This window comes from Rhamphochromis longiceps, linkage group LG11, assembly GCF_057381845.1.
Source record: "Rhamphochromis longiceps isolate RC_006_pf linkage group LG11, R_longiceps_female_GT1.1, whole genome shotgun sequence".
In the NCBI taxonomy this organism is placed as follows: domain Eukaryota; kingdom Metazoa; phylum Chordata; class Actinopteri; order Cichliformes; family Cichlidae; genus Rhamphochromis; species Rhamphochromis longiceps.
In genome coordinates this window covers 37,126,234-37,140,732 of record NC_140567.1, presented here as the reverse complement: position 1 = coordinate 37,140,732, position 14,499 = coordinate 37,126,234, and the positions used below count along the sequence as shown (strand labels likewise).

Below are 14,499 nucleotides of genomic sequence, written 5' to 3'. Positions count from 1 at the left end.
AACTGCAAAAACAAAATAACCTGACGTTCTTATAATTCAGGCATTAAAAATCATGAAAAACACACAGACCATGTGCTTCCTCCCAGCTTCCTTTAAAATGAACTTTGACCCTGAAAGCATTTCTAATATTTTCCTGCAAAGAAATGTTGATTTTAGATTTCCCCTCCTCTTCCTCCTCCTTCTTCTTAAGAAAGACATTTCAAACTACTCTTTGTGTGTTGAGATGTAAACTTCTATAAGAAACAAAGTCCAAAAAGCAAACAGCTGATATTTAAGTCAGATATGCTGCAAAACAACCCATACCGTTCAGACAGAGGTTTGAATTTCATTTTCTACAGTTGCATTGGCACATTTGAATACAGAAGGCCTTTATTATTTAATGTGTACACAAAGCATTTTGTTTCACCTGCCAAATCAGCAGCCGAGCTGTTTGAGTTCACAAACATGTTGATGAACAGGCTTGACCGCCTGAGGACTGCAGTTCCTGATCTGCATCCTGTTCAGGGTGAGGAATGAGAGTGAGTCACGTGGCTGAGCAACCTTCACCTCGGCAACAGCACGGATCTGGCAAACAAAGCTCTATGACCGTGTCTGTGCCAGCACCTCAGTCCTGCTGCTTATTTGAAAAATGAAGGAGAGCTGTTCCAGTGACTTGGGATGTGCTTTAAACAAGTGAAAACAAACCAGCTTTGCCAGGTTCGACTTTAATCTGATCCTAATCTTAATTTGTTAGCGCTGCAAACAGCCAAACCCACTGTGAAAAAACAATTCAGTGTACACGTTCAGCCCGTCTCAGGCAGTGGTGTGTCCTCATCCAGCCAGCATTGTGCTATTTGCATAAGGTGTATTGTTTGCGGAGCTCACACAGCTTCTCTTTATTAGCGCTTCAAGATGAGACAGAATAATCATTGAGATTCTTTGAGGAAAAGTTCAAGGAGTCTGTTTAACCAGCGACTGGTCAGCTCAGCTTAGCATAAAGAATGGAAACAGGAAGGAAATGTGATAACACTCAAAATGACAAAATCTGAGCAGTTTATTCAGCTGTCATTTCCTGTTGGACAAGTCAAACTGTCTGCCAAGAAAGAGCTGCAAATATGCTTCATTTGTTTCAGCCAGAGAAAGACAGGAGCACAAACCAGGAGCTTGTAGTTTTCACTGACGGGCCTCTCCATCACATCGAGACCACCACGCTCCATTACATGTTCAGAGCAAAGAGTCGCTCACTCAGGGAAACAACATAGGTTACGTGATGAGGAGCGTGTATTTCCCCGGCCTTCATTATTAAAAGTAATCATCAGTGCATGCTTAGCCTTACTCTTCTTTACTGCCAGAAAGGCTTGGGTGGCTTTTATAGGGATAGGCTTGGATTTTGTTTTGGCCACGTGTTAAGTAAGCTTAGCGTGTAAGTAAGCTTCAAAAACTAGAAGATATGTTTCAAATGAAGTCTTAAACATTTATTTTGACAGCGTTTTTCCATTAACAGCTTTCACATTTGGTTTTCTAAAAAACAAACAGGAGACTTTAACTTAACCTAAACCCCAACTCCAACTGTAAATGAGTCAGCAGAGGCCTGATGAGTGTTAAATCAGCTTAACTTGATGACTGCCTTCACATAAATACCAGAACCAGTGAGAGTTATGACAGTAACATGCATCGAAAAAGAAAAGTATATGACTGACCATCCTTCAAAAAGACATCATTTTCAAGCCCACAGTCAACAGAAGCTTGGATTACTACGATCACATGACATAAGATTATCTCCATTTCAGTAAATAACTACTCATACTTGGTCTCCTTCTTTAACAGAGACATAAGTAAGACAAGAATCCTGACTTCAAATATATCTGTGAGAAAGTAATGACAGAAGCATAACAGGGAAAAAAAAACCAGTTCATTTAGAGAAGTGTGAGCAGCAGCATGTTGCTTATGTCGCACTCGAGACCAAAGTTGATTGTAGCTCCTGGTGACGTCCTGACAAAGAGAAAAGTCCAGCACACGTCAAACAGCACGTGCCTTATACGAGCACACAGCTGATTAACATGTTTCAGCACAAGCCGGCTTATATACAGTACACGAGTCCTATCGGTGTTTTCATCCTAGAAATTAAATGAGAAGAAGAATTCACAATGTTCACAGTGAGAAAAAAACAAAACATGCTTCTTATATTAAGTAGCAGTTATAAAAGAAAGACTGAAACCTTTAAAGATGAAATAATTCAAGCAAGAAGTTGAATTCATGATCACTTTGTGACAATGACATGTCAGCTTACAGAGAGCGAAGTATTGAATAACACAGACGTCTAATAAAATTAAAACCTTGTTTGCAATCGTACTTTTCTAACATTGCACAACATTTTACTGCCTGCACCATTTACACAGGGAGCTTTTATGCCATGTTGATTCACTGTGTCATTAGTAATAAACATGGCAGGGACTCCGTAGGTAAAACTGTTGCCTCACAGTGAGAAGCTCCTGGGCCAGAGCCACAGCAGGCATCTTTTCTTACGAGTAATATCTAAGCTAAAGCTGGATCCATTATTTTTTCCTCATTTCCTGTCAAATGCGTACAATTTTAAAAGTGTGGAGATATTAAACAGCCAAAGTTTAGGTAAGGCCAGAGTATGATACGGTTTGAATCATTTCAGCTGTGAGGCTTCGTGCTTTCAAAGGATGCAGGATTTTAATCCCGACTGTGCATCAAAAGTTGCAGACTCGTTTTAGAACTTACAAACACAGAGATAACTTCGGTTTATGAAACAAAAGAGAAAAAAAATGATTCAGCGGCGCACTTTTGGGTTGATTTACATGCGATCGGTTACAGGAAGGCTCTGGGATTGGATCGAGGATCTTTGAGGTTTCTGTATCTGTGGGTGAGCCAGACTCCAAGGACCTGAAATCAACAACAAATGAGCAGCTGTCAGTTTTCTCAGTATACAAAAACCTCCTGCAGCACACATCAGCACCCGTTCACAGCAGACTACAAGTCTTTTAGCTTCACTGTAATGACATTTTCCCGACCTCTGTGAAACTGAAGAAGAGGCCGATGCCGCCAACAAACTGCAGCACCTGCCCGGCATAATTCTGGAGGATGTCTGCGCAGGCCACACAAGATGAAGTGTTAACGCAGACCTGGAGGAACAAAACAAGCAAACAAAACACAATCTTGACCAAGTTGCTTCTTAGAAGAAAATCTAGGAAATCTTTTCAGAGTGTTTTACTCACAGCAGGACACGAGCTGTTGTCCACTTGAGAGAAGCCGCAGCAGTTTAGAGTCCTCTCCAGGTCCTTCTGTGTGCCTTTAGACTTGTTCCATCCGGCCTCCAGCAGCAAGTTCTGCAAATGAAAATCAGCATCACTGGAGCTCAATTCATGTATACGAGACTTAAAAGTAATCCTGAAATGATCCTTTATTTAGACCTTGCATATTCTCATTGATTTGTCTCGCTTTGCTCCACAGTGAATTTTGCATGTGCCTCACAGAGCCACGCAAACATTCTTTAATTAAAGTCCTGCATTCAGTAGCTCCTTAAACAGAAATGACCAACTCTGAATAAGTTTGCTTTTTAGAGTATATTCCTAAATTGTTATCATTAAGCTCTACTATTTTTAGGATGTTGCAATCTGGTAGAGGAGTCTCAACAGTGTCAGTTCAAGCAGGCCACTGTGTTGACCCTGAGTCTACACATGTTGTCCTGTGATCAGGAAGCCATTATAAGCGCTATAAAACATGTAGGCTCTTTATATGGAGGAAGGAAAGCCTGCAACACTGCAGACAACATAATTTAGAAGACTTAGATATCAGTGTGTCACTGTTAAGGCACAGTAAGATCTAACATTAATGTTGCTTAAACTCAGATTTTTATTTGGCATGTAAATCAGGTGCAGCTCTGCTGTTAACTGTCTGAATGTACAAAGCTAAATATAATGTAAATAGCCTGAGTGCAAATTTCTGCCTGCTGATTCTACCACTTTGTTTTTTTACATATTCGTATTCACCGTTGTGGAGGTCCCAGAACAGAGACATGAAATCAATTATAAATACTGCGTTTCCACATAAAACAATCTTGTTTTAACTACAGTCCCTAACACTGAAGCTACCAGCAGTTCTCCAAGTTTGTTCCTGGGACTAAAAGTCCCATTTGTGTTTTTTAAAACCTGAAAAACCTAATTATGATTTATATTTTTAATGATTCATCTGAATCTGCACAGTAACTACAATCAAGCATCTATAACTGAGTAAAATATCAAAGAGTGACTCTCAAAATACAGAAGAAACATAGCGGAAATACTCAAATATAAAAACAATACTGGAATAGAGCCGTTAAAGACGTTTGTCTGCCTGTAACTGTCTAAAAGCCAAACGGTGTCCAAAATATTGTTTGGATTGTTGAGAAAAGACTAAATAAACTTACCTGTTGATCTTTATTGAGAGCCAGACATGCACAGGACACTGAAAACTGCAGCACAAACACTATGGAGAGAACCATCATGTACTGGACCAAGTTGAGGACGTTTAAAGCGTGTTGTTGCTATGCCTACGAGCCATTAAAACTCAGGACACACATCCACTAGAGCATAAAATCCTGGATTTGTGTGAAGGATACAAAGAAGAGCAGGACCTGGTGGTGCTTTAGGGCACCGCACAGACCCACAAAGGCAACAAAGAACAGGAAGACTCCCACGCCGATGACCCCTGCCACCACCTGGATACTGGAGACCAGGCCAAACCATTTCCCCCAGGCTGCCACGCCAATCAGCAACAGGCTCACCAGCTGAGGGGGAAAGGTGTGATAACACAAGGAAAAAGAAGGAAAAGTCTCATTTTTTAAGTCTGGACCAGGAACTGTTTTTAAGGAGGGGCAGGAATCAACTTTCAAGGTGCTGATTGCAGAATGAAACTAAGCTCACTAAGCAAGTAAAATCGGAATATGCTCTCCCTTCATTTCTTTCACTACATCCATGAAACTTCCCTGAGGTCCTCTTTTCCTCCTGCCTGGCAGCTTCTTTGTCCACTATATCCTCCATCTCTCCTCTACAGTAGCCATTTAAGTATTCCTGTGTTATATTAGTTTCTACATCAACGTGTTGATAAAAATTTTGAACTTTGGTCTCAACACTATTTACTTTAAAGCTTTAGTTGTTTATTTTTTGCAGATTAGAAAAGTTCTATTTCGAGATGTTCCCGTGAAGGAACATTTCAGATTGAACTGCCTCTTCTGTCACTGCTGCTTGAACTGAGTGGCCGTGGCTCATACGTGGAGGATCCTGCCCAGCGTCTGCATCACTTACTGAGAGAATTGAACACTGCAACACTGAAAATCTTTCTTCACTTTTTTTCTAGACGGTGATTTGATGAGCTCTTAATTTTGTTCCATTTTATGGAGCTTTAATCAATTTGATCATTGATTCATTCATTTTACCTGTCAGAGCTTATCCTAGAAATCTACTATGACATCATGGTGTGTCATTATAAAGCTGCTTAGCAACAGCTACACCATTAAAGTCAAAGCCATTAATCATTTTGGTCTAGTAAGTGATTATGAGTACTTTTACTTAAATTCTTTTGTTTGTTTGTACTATTACTTAAGCAGGATTATAATTTTTACTAAAAGAGTGCAAATACTTGTTTATGTATGAGGGCACCTGACCCAGTGTATGCTACACTTTTTAAAATTTCTGATGAAATAATCATATTTCCTGTGTGAAGCCCATTTGAGAAATTTCCTTTTATGACATTACATTAACAATTTGACGCTTCCTGTGTGCTTTTTTTTAAATGTTTTACAGCTCATGGGAAAGCAGTAAACAGCACTCAGTTTGATTATTAAACAAAACAAGGAAGAAAAGGCCACATAAACACTGCTGATATATTAAAGTTGGGCCTAATACTGGAGCAGCTTTCAAAACGTCATGTTACGCACTTTTTTGGCACTGGAAATAAAAGTTGAAGTAGAAAAATAATAAAAACAGTAATAAATAACCTAAAAAGTAATCATTTACGCATGCCACCTCGTTGCCATGGCAAACACGCATTTTTTTCCCCCTCCGCTCTTAGTTGTAAATTAACCGACTAGAGAGGTCTCACGTCAACTGGCCCTCAAGGAGACATTTTACCCTCCAGCAAACATCAACATATTTCAACTCACCACATAAAGGATGTTGAGCGCGCTGAGTGCGTTCTTGGTGCAAACGAATCCGCCGCAAACCATCGCTGCTCTCGGGACAAAACGTTTAAAAACGAGATTTCTTCTCCTCCAGCTCTCTCGGCGTGCCTCTCTTGACGTTAAGGGTGGCTGTACCTGCTGATCTGCAGGTGGAGACCCGACAGGTGCTTCCTGGAGAGATCCTGCGCGCTGATTTGTCAGCTGAGGTGACTCACTGATTGTTGTTCAAGCAGTTGATTGCAGAAATTTCGAGATGATCTCACAAGAAGATTTCACAAAGTTACTTTGGTTCATGGTAACTTATTCATTTTAACGATTAACATCTCATAACGCAGAAGTAAAGGTCCTCTCACAGGACATGATTTAATTTGCTACAATGATTTGGAGTTAAATCCTCTACACAGTAGGGACTATGTTACTCTATAGTTCCCCCTTGTGGATGAAAAGTATATCACAGATGAAGAGTATCGAGGTTTTCTTAATTCGCGGACCACCACGTTCAGCAAAAACAGCTCGTTTAGATCTCAAATGGGCCAAATTAGAAATTGCTGCATGTTTGTTTACATCTCTGACTTACATGAATCTGTGTATTTGCATTCCTGTTTCAGAGATGGAGCGATAAAACATACTAAATGCATTATAATACAACACAATGCTGCTTCTTTATTTGTTGAATGACGGTTCGAGCCCCGGCTTGGACAGTCTCGGTCGTTGTGTCCTTGGGCAAGACACTTCACCCGTTGCCTACTGGTGGTGGTCAGAGGGCCCGGTGGCGCCAGTGTCCGGCAGCCTCACCTCTGTCAGTGCGCCCCAGGGTGGCTGTGGCTACAATGTAGCTGCCATCACCAGTGTGTGAATGTGTGTGTGAATGGGTGGATGACTGGATGTGTAAAGCACGTTGGGGTCCTTAGGGACTAGTAAGGCAAATACAGGCCATTTACCATTCATTTCTTTCACTACATCCATGAAACTTCCCTGAGGTCCTCTTTTCCTCCTGCCTGGCAGCTTCTTTGTCCACTATATCCTCCATCTCTCCTCTACACATGCACAAACCATCTGAGCAACACAATGCTGCTTCTTTATTTGTGCCACCAGAGCTTCATTACAAATGATAATATCAATAGATATATAACATCAGCTTGTGTCAAATCCACACGAGCTTCAGATTATCTCAGTATTTAGTTGTCTCCCCTTTTTGTTTAAATGACAGCAGTCTCATAGGTCATAGGTCACATTATCCTAATATGTTCTGACATTTTTTTTCTTCAGAGCTTCATGCATGAACATGATTGTGTTGGAAAGTCCAGTAACAGTCAGCAATCTTTGGTTTTCTTTGGTCTTCAAAGCCTCGAGGTGTGCTCACAACAACAGTTTCCCCAAGGTGTTTCATATTGTAAGGTAAGGACCCTACAAAGAAGCAGAGATTGCTGATTGTTTGGGTTATCCATGTTTTCTTAACATTATTCCATTTGAATTAATTTTATATAAATATACTTATATTTTAATTGATTCTCCAAAAGTTGATTCTGTTCATCTGGACGTTTTCAGTGACGTCTTCAGTCTCAGCTGACTGCAGGTTCACTGGGCTGGTTTCAGTCATTATGCAAATGTCCTGTTTATAAGATTGGGGAAAACGCTACGTCCAGATGAACAGAATCAACTTTTGGAGATTTACTTAACTGGATGATTGATCATACATCAAGACATTTTAATTGATTACACTTAATTGAATTGAAGTGTAAACAGAGAAAACCCTAACAATCATATTCCTAGTAACCCCAATAACAAGCGATCTCACTTCACACACAGTTTCAGACTCTGTCATGTTTCCCTCTGTCACAGTGCTTCTGAATCTTCTGAACCTTGAAGGACACCCATATTTCTAACAGGGGAACAAAGACTGCAGGTTGATTTAGCCAAAAAAGATTGATGTATGATCAAATCTACAGTTACCCCCAAGTCTTTAGTGGACAGATCCGAGTCAAAGAAATGTCAGTTAACTTTTTAAATTACTCTAAACAATTTTATTTTTTAAAATTTGAATTATAATAAAGAATATAAAATATTTGATTTTTGTCTTTATTTCTGTTTTTAAGTCCTTAAAGTTTCTGATTATTTGCATGTTTGCATGAAACACACGTTGAACTCTTAAACCACACTCTACATGTATTTGCAGTTATTTATTTGTAAAAAATGTTTGGAATCATGTCTGATTTCCGTTCCACTTCTCACGTGTGCACCACTTTGTGTTGGTCTTTCACGTGGAATTCCAATAAAATTGATTCATGTTTGTGGCTGTAATGTGACAAAATGTGGGAAACTTCAAGGGGGCCGAATACTTTTGCAAGCCACTGTAGTTTTTAATGTTTCAGTGGCATTGATTGAACTGTGATGATTGATTGTACTCAGTACGTACAACGTCTGCCATGTAGGTTAACTGAAGTGTGCTGGAAGTTTTAACCTTTAATGTGAAGCCTAAAAATTGATCACACATTTGAAGTTTCAACACAAACTGATCCAAAACATTAAGCTTTATTGTGGCTGATTTATTTCACTGCTGTATTAGATCAGTTTGAGCTGGATGTGCCTGATAATTTGGAAATGAACTGGAAGTTAAAAGTTAGCTTTGGTTGACATCTGCCTACAAACAGTGTCGAGGTGAACTGATGAAATTCATCATTTTTACAATAACATTCATGCTGCAGTTACTTAGTTCTGACATTTGTAAATTAACACACACACACACACACACACACACACACACACACACACACACACACACACACACACACACACACACACACACACACACTTCATTCACTGAAGGTAATTGTTTGTTAAACTCAAATGAAAAAAATGACCCCACTAGTATCCTGGAAATGTGAGTCTTCCACTCTGCGACAGCCGTCGCTTTGTTCTGACATATTTTTTCTCGTCTTGCAAAACTATCTAAAAAAAGAAAAATGTCCCTCTAATAACCACAACCCTCCCGCTTTCTGACAAAAAGAAGAAGTGCAGATCTTGCAACGGTCCACTTCTCTGCCTCTAAACTTCACTTACACTGACCAGTAAACCCACAGTGGCTGTTTGACTCCGAGATTAACAAAGTAAGTACCGCTGACAATAAACAGCAAACACATAAATAATGGTGGAAGAAGAGAATTATGTGACAGTGATATTTCAGACAAAGAGAGATCCAACATACGGTGAGTGACAGACTTACTTTCTTCCCTTTCATCGCCAAAACTGTGATGTATGTGGTTTTGGGGAACGATCAATACCAGTTGGTTAATTCTGGCGATGTTATGCTACTCAGCATGTCAGTTCTTTCCTAGCACTGCTATTTTTGGTGATCTAAAAAGTAAAGTTTAATAAATAATCCCCACAAAGAACAAACTACAAATGAGTTTTCATTTCCTTTAAACTCTTTTTGTTTTTCCAGTGACGCCAAAAGACACAGAAACAATCTACGACGAGGTGAACACTGAGGACTGGAAATTGGATGCATCCCTTGTAATAACAGGTTATTTGTGGTTTTCTGAACAAATAAATGATATTTTTTATTCAATCATTAAAATAAACATTTTTTTTCTATTCTTGTAGAGAATAAAGAGTTAGCTCCACCCTGTAGTCGTCTTGCGTTGGTTGTGACAGGTCTGGTGATTATTTGCCTCATCTTGGTGTCAGTCATCATCGGCCTCAACTTCCGCTGTAAGTCCACCTGCTGTGTATTCAAGGACTTTAGTGTAATCAGACAATAACACTAACATCTGTTTCTTATCTGACTGCAGTTAACACAGTGATGAGTGAGCAGCAGCGAGAAATGGCCAACATCACAGCACAGAACCTGCAGCTGATGACACAGAAAACATCCTCAGAGCGACAGACAGAGGAGCTGACCAGACAGAGAGACCAACTCAACTGGACCATCGGAGTCATCATGGAATATCAGGAATTTTCAGTGGAAAAACACTGCCCACAGAAAGGTGAACATGTCTTAGTTTCATATAATTTTATGTTACTTTTTGCTCACTTCCTGTCACGACTCCCACCGGTGCAAACATGTTTTTATTTGAAGGTTTAATGTTTTAAACTGTTTAAAAATCTTCAAATCTAAAAAACTCTTTGTAACGTATTGTAAAGTTGGATTTCTAAAATGATTCTGGTCTTGTTGTCCCTTTCTTTTTTTGATCAGTGTGTAAACCTTGCCTGGATGGCTGGGTGCTGTTTCAGTCAAGCTGTTACTTTTTTTCCCAACATCAATATTCGTTTTATTGGAGGAGCTGGGATCAAAGTCGTGATCAATGCAAAATGTATCAGGCAGCTCTGGTAGTGATCGAAAGTCAGGAAGAACAGGTGAGCCAGATTTCATTTGTATAGATTTTTTTAAAGTTTAAATAAAGTGAAAGAGCGTTTTCATACACAGAGAGGAAAAACAGTGTCAAAGTTCAAGCGATTTAGACAGGAAGGTTTGAAGAGGAAGTTAATGCAACTATAATTCAAAGTTACCTTCCTTCAGTTCAGTCTTTTCCCACCTCTTTGCCATTTGACTGGATTTTAAGAAAACATATTTCTTCCTCACTCAACACTTAAAAATACTGTAAAAATGGAAACTGCAATCTCTTATTTTAAAACTATTCAGATTCTTGTTCTCTGAAGTGCACTGGGGTTTGCTTTATATTTGAGTTGTGTTTTGATTCAAGCAGGCCTCAACTTGTACTTAAAAAGAAAAGAGAAATATTCAGGAAAAAGGAACTGCAAGCTTTGAGTGTTCCCACTAGCTCGCTGCTCTCTTTAAAATAGTCTTTGTGGCCTCACTTCCAAATTCAGTAAATGACATGATCTTTGGTCAGAGCTGTGGAAAAGAAACCAGCGATCATTCCTACAGAGTCCCCAGCGTGTTTAAAAAGAGAGTGAGAACGACTCTTCATACATCAGACAAAAGATAGTCGAAGTAAAAGGCACAGGCTGAGAGTTTAAAAGACCAAGAGAAAAATGTTCTTTAATCTGATTGGACAAACTTAAATTCATTTTGAAGAGCTCCAAACTCTAAGCGTCAGATCAGAGTTTGCAGTTTGGAGAGATCATCTGTGGACAGATCTGAAGAAGGTAATTCAGCAACACCTCCCAGGCAATCTGGTCTAACAAGCCCACAGAGTCTTAGCCAAGGAACCCAGCAGCTGTAACTACAGCCAGCAGTCTGGATAGTTGTGTAAACTTTGTCAATATGGGTACTGAGTGTTGATTTCTTGAGGGAACAAAAGCCAGTTTTATCCATTTAAAATGTAAACATAGTGTGCAAAAAAGGAAAACCTTGTTATTTTTTTAAACCTGTTTGTTTTTATTTTTTGCTGTTATAGACGAGTCATCGTTCTTTTTATCTCAAAGGAAAACTAAAACCCGACTATTATTATGTGGCAGATAACACATGTATTACAAATTTAGGAATTTATCAGCAACCACACTAAGGACTACCACGCTGATGATAAGCACGGCTACTGGATCGGTTTGAGAGCAGAGAGCCCAAAGGACACGTGGACGTGGGTAGATGGAAGTAACCTCACTGTGACGTAAGCATGACCCCCGCCCACCACCACACATACAAATACTTGCCTATTATATCTTACTTAGCTCATCTAATTGACATAATGCTTTCCCTAGCTGCTTAGCCTAACTCTAACCATCACAAATGCCTAACCACAACCTAACTGTAACCCTGACACTAAAACCACATTTGAGCCTCAAAAATGCCTTCAAACTCATGAGGCCTACAATTTGGGCCCATAAGGACTGATGGTCCCCACAAGTATAGTAACAGTCAAAGTTTGATCCTCACAAAGATGTATAAGTGCAAACACACACACACACACACACACACACACACACACACACACATTTTTACAACACATTGTAAATACCCTTTAAAAAATATGGCATGGAAGTAAAAAGCAGAACAAAAAAATTGTTTCAACATTACCTCTTCTAATAACAAGAAGTTTAAGATTTACAGCCACAAGAAGTTTACAGTATGAACCAATTCCAAATAAGTTTGAGTTAAAACAACCTTTAGGCTGGAATAGCTCAAGGAAGTGACGATTAAGTCGAATCAGCACATGTTGATGGCAGACTTGTTTTCTGTTTGCATTTTCTCTTTTCATTTGTGAAATGAAAAAACACAAAGTGTTTTCATTCAACATAAAAAGACGTCTTGCATGCATCCAAGTAAGGAAAACCCTGGCTAACACTGTTGTGTGACTTGTGTGTTCTCAGCTCCCACCACTGAGAACACACAAGTCCTAATAAACAACAAACTTATTTGTAGCAGAGTGAAAAAAAATAAAAGCTGTTAAAAACTCTTCACTGCATCCATTGCTTGTTTCTCAAAGATGATTTTTTGACCTTTGACATTTTTCTTAAGCTTCCACATCCGTGATGGACTCGGTTGTGGTTTTCAGAACATCTAAGTGTCTGACTTTTGCGAGACCAAACACAAGTGTGCAGTTATGGCCTCTGTGTTGGTTAAATTGCCTCGATCCCTGTTACCATCAGGAATGCTGTGTGTGCAGAGACTGACACAGATCATTGACTTATTTTTGGTACCCAAGCACTCCACGTGCTGAATTTCAGAAATAAAGATTAATTTGTCAAAGGTTGAAATGTTGAGTAGGCATACAGACTGACACTATGTGACTTTTTTTAGGTACTGGAAAATGCAACAAGATGTCAACAGAAGATATTGTGCTTTAAGCCTACCAAAAGCGCCCCCTCTGGCCAACTGGGGCAAAGAGAGCTGTGACATGAGAAACTGTTGGATCTGTGAAAGACGAGCGTTAATTAAAGCAGATTAGGAATCAGTCCCAGTAATAGAATTGTTATTTAATGTGACAGTAACTCCTTGTGTTTTTTGAATTAAAGGCAATGAGTTTTTTTTCTGTGTCAAACTGATTTTGTAAAAAATAAGTAATTTCTTTGTTTTGATTTATGTTCAGTTACATTTTGAAACAAATGCTGCAGAATCACACACCACGTTTGAGCTGCACTGCAAAAGCATTTGTACTTTTTTGTAATCATATGTGCTCTTTTGTCATTACTATGGGATTTCTAATGTATTAGATGGCAAAAGAAACATATTCCGATGCATGTAAATGCAGAGACAGGCATGAATGTGTTTATGTTACTATTTATTAATACTACATGTTTGTGAAACTTCCCTTTCCACTTGAGGAAGTGACAGTCTGTTCATGCTCATTGTTACTGTTTATAGTAACAGAAACCAAGAATCTGAACAATAATAATAATACACGTGCGTGCGTGTGTGTGTGTGTGTGTGTGCGTGTGTGTGTGTGCGCGTGTGCGTGTGCGTGTGCGTGTGTGTGTGTGCGTGCGTGTGTGTGTGCGTGTGTGTGTGTGCGTGTGTGCGTGTGCGTGTGTGTGTGCGTGTGCGTGTGCGTGTGTGTGTGTGTGCGTGTGCGTGTGTGTGTGTGTTGTGCCTATTGTCTAAAACTAAAACAGTGTGTAAGAAATTAACTGGCTTATCCTACAAGAGACTCATGTTAAAATGTTCAATGTTATTATGAAAAAAAGTGTTTCCAGCTTAAAGTGGTTTGGCCGGTGTGGACAGCTCCCACCTTCATAAAAACTGTGATTCTTTTATTTACTCATTCATCTGGACACTCGTAAGGCTGATACCTAAGAACACAGGCAGCTGGAGCAACAGCTGTGTGCTCAGCCTCGCCTCCACTGAGCTGTGCCTGTCGCAGTATTTTGATGCATTTAATAAAACTAATCGTTGAATGGAAATCTGTCTGTGACCAGTTTACAGTTTTTACACATTTTGGTTTTTTGTCTGTTTTACAGTTCTGGTCAAATTCTTTTTTCCCATCAAGTTTTTGTTTCCATTCATAATAATTTGCTACAATTTCTTATGCTTTTATTGTTGTTGTTTATTGACTTTAAAAAGTGCAATATAAATAAATAACCAGAATATAAATGATGTAGTAGTTCATCACATCTCCGGTTATTGCAGCGTGTGAAGTGCAGAAAGAACTTGTAAACTGGGGTAAACTGCACAGACAAATGAGAATTAAAGTTCATTGAGAATTAAAAGGGGCTCGCAGTAACTTCCCGGACAAATTCATCAAATACATCACCAAATAAAAGTGTTTGTGTTCAACACCACCACTCTCTCCACGGTTATGATCCACAGGATCCTCCCTGTCTAACAGGATACAAGTGGCAAAGTTATCACATCATTTAGTGTTTAATGGAGTTCTTTTGTCGTCATTTTGAGGAATGTTAAGTCAATAAATTTGCTAAATAGTGTGAATTGAATATTG

General features: G+C 39.3%; 2 protein-coding genes across 4 annotated transcripts; one reads left to right on the top strand and one right to left on the bottom strand.

Annotated features, from left to right (window-relative positions):
- Positions 1-501: 501 nt before the first annotated feature.
- Positions 502-6,340, bottom strand: tspan13a (tetraspanin 13a). Of its 2 annotated transcripts, XM_085423894.1 has the most exons (7): positions 6,146-6,340; positions 4,604-4,771; positions 4,412-4,492; positions 3,222-3,332; positions 3,018-3,128; positions 2,789-2,889; positions 505-2,096 (listed from the first exon to the last, which is right to left on the bottom strand). In XM_085423894.1, the coding sequence occupies exons 1-6, from the start codon at positions 6,206-6,208 to the stop codon at positions 2,815-2,817; spliced, it is 609 nt and encodes a 202-aa protein (XP_085280020.1). In that variant the 5' UTR covers positions 6,209-6,340; the 3' UTR covers positions 505-2,096; positions 2,789-2,814. The 2 variants fall into 2 exon arrangements, with proteins under 2 accessions (XP_085280019.1, XP_085280020.1); XM_085423893.1 differs by having other exon boundaries at positions 502-2,889.
- Positions 6,341-7,661: 1,321 nt separating this feature from the next.
- On the top strand, positions 7,662-14,138 carry LOC146659921 (CD209 antigen-like protein C). Of its 2 annotated transcripts, none has more exons than XM_085423891.1 (7): positions 7,662-9,369; positions 9,606-9,686; positions 9,767-9,874; positions 9,955-10,149; positions 10,359-10,519; positions 11,609-11,733; positions 12,864-14,138. In XM_085423891.1, exons 1-7 carry the CDS (start codon positions 9,309-9,311, stop codon positions 13,009-13,011), a joined length of 879 nt encoding a protein of 292 aa, XP_085280017.1. In that variant the 5' UTR covers positions 7,662-9,308; the 3' UTR covers positions 13,012-14,138. The 2 variants fall into 2 exon arrangements, with proteins under 2 accessions (XP_085280017.1, XP_085280018.1); XM_085423892.1 differs by having other exon boundaries at positions 7,666-9,270; positions 12,864-14,137.
- The last annotated feature ends 361 nt before the right edge of the window (positions 14,139-14,499 follow it).

Excerpts from the sequence above, each read along its gene's own strand:
- tspan13a (XM_085423893.1), bottom strand. The coding sequence starts at position 6,208 with ATGGTTTGCGGCGGATTCGTTTGCACCAAGAACGCACTCAGCGCGCTC. Across the intron at positions 4,493-4,603 it reads ACCAGGTCCTGCTCTTCTTT|TACATGATGGTTCTCTCCAT; the intron begins GTATCCTTCACA and ends AACTTGGTCCAG. Across the intron at positions 3,129-3,221 it reads ACAACAGCTCGTGTCCTGCT|GTCTGCGTTAACACTTCATC; the intron begins GTGAGTAAAACA and ends TTGTTCCTCCAG.
- LOC146659921 (XM_085423891.1), top strand. The coding sequence starts at position 9,309 with ATGGTGGAAGAAGAGAATTATGTGACAGTGATATTTCAGACAAAGAGA. Across the intron at positions 9,370-9,605 it reads AAAGAGAGATCCAACATACG|TGACGCCAAAAGACACAGAA; the intron begins GTGAGTGACAGA and ends TTGTTTTTCCAG. Across the intron at positions 9,687-9,766 it reads TGCATCCCTTGTAATAACAG|AGAATAAAGAGTTAGCTCCA; the intron begins GTTATTTGTGGT and ends CTATTCTTGTAG.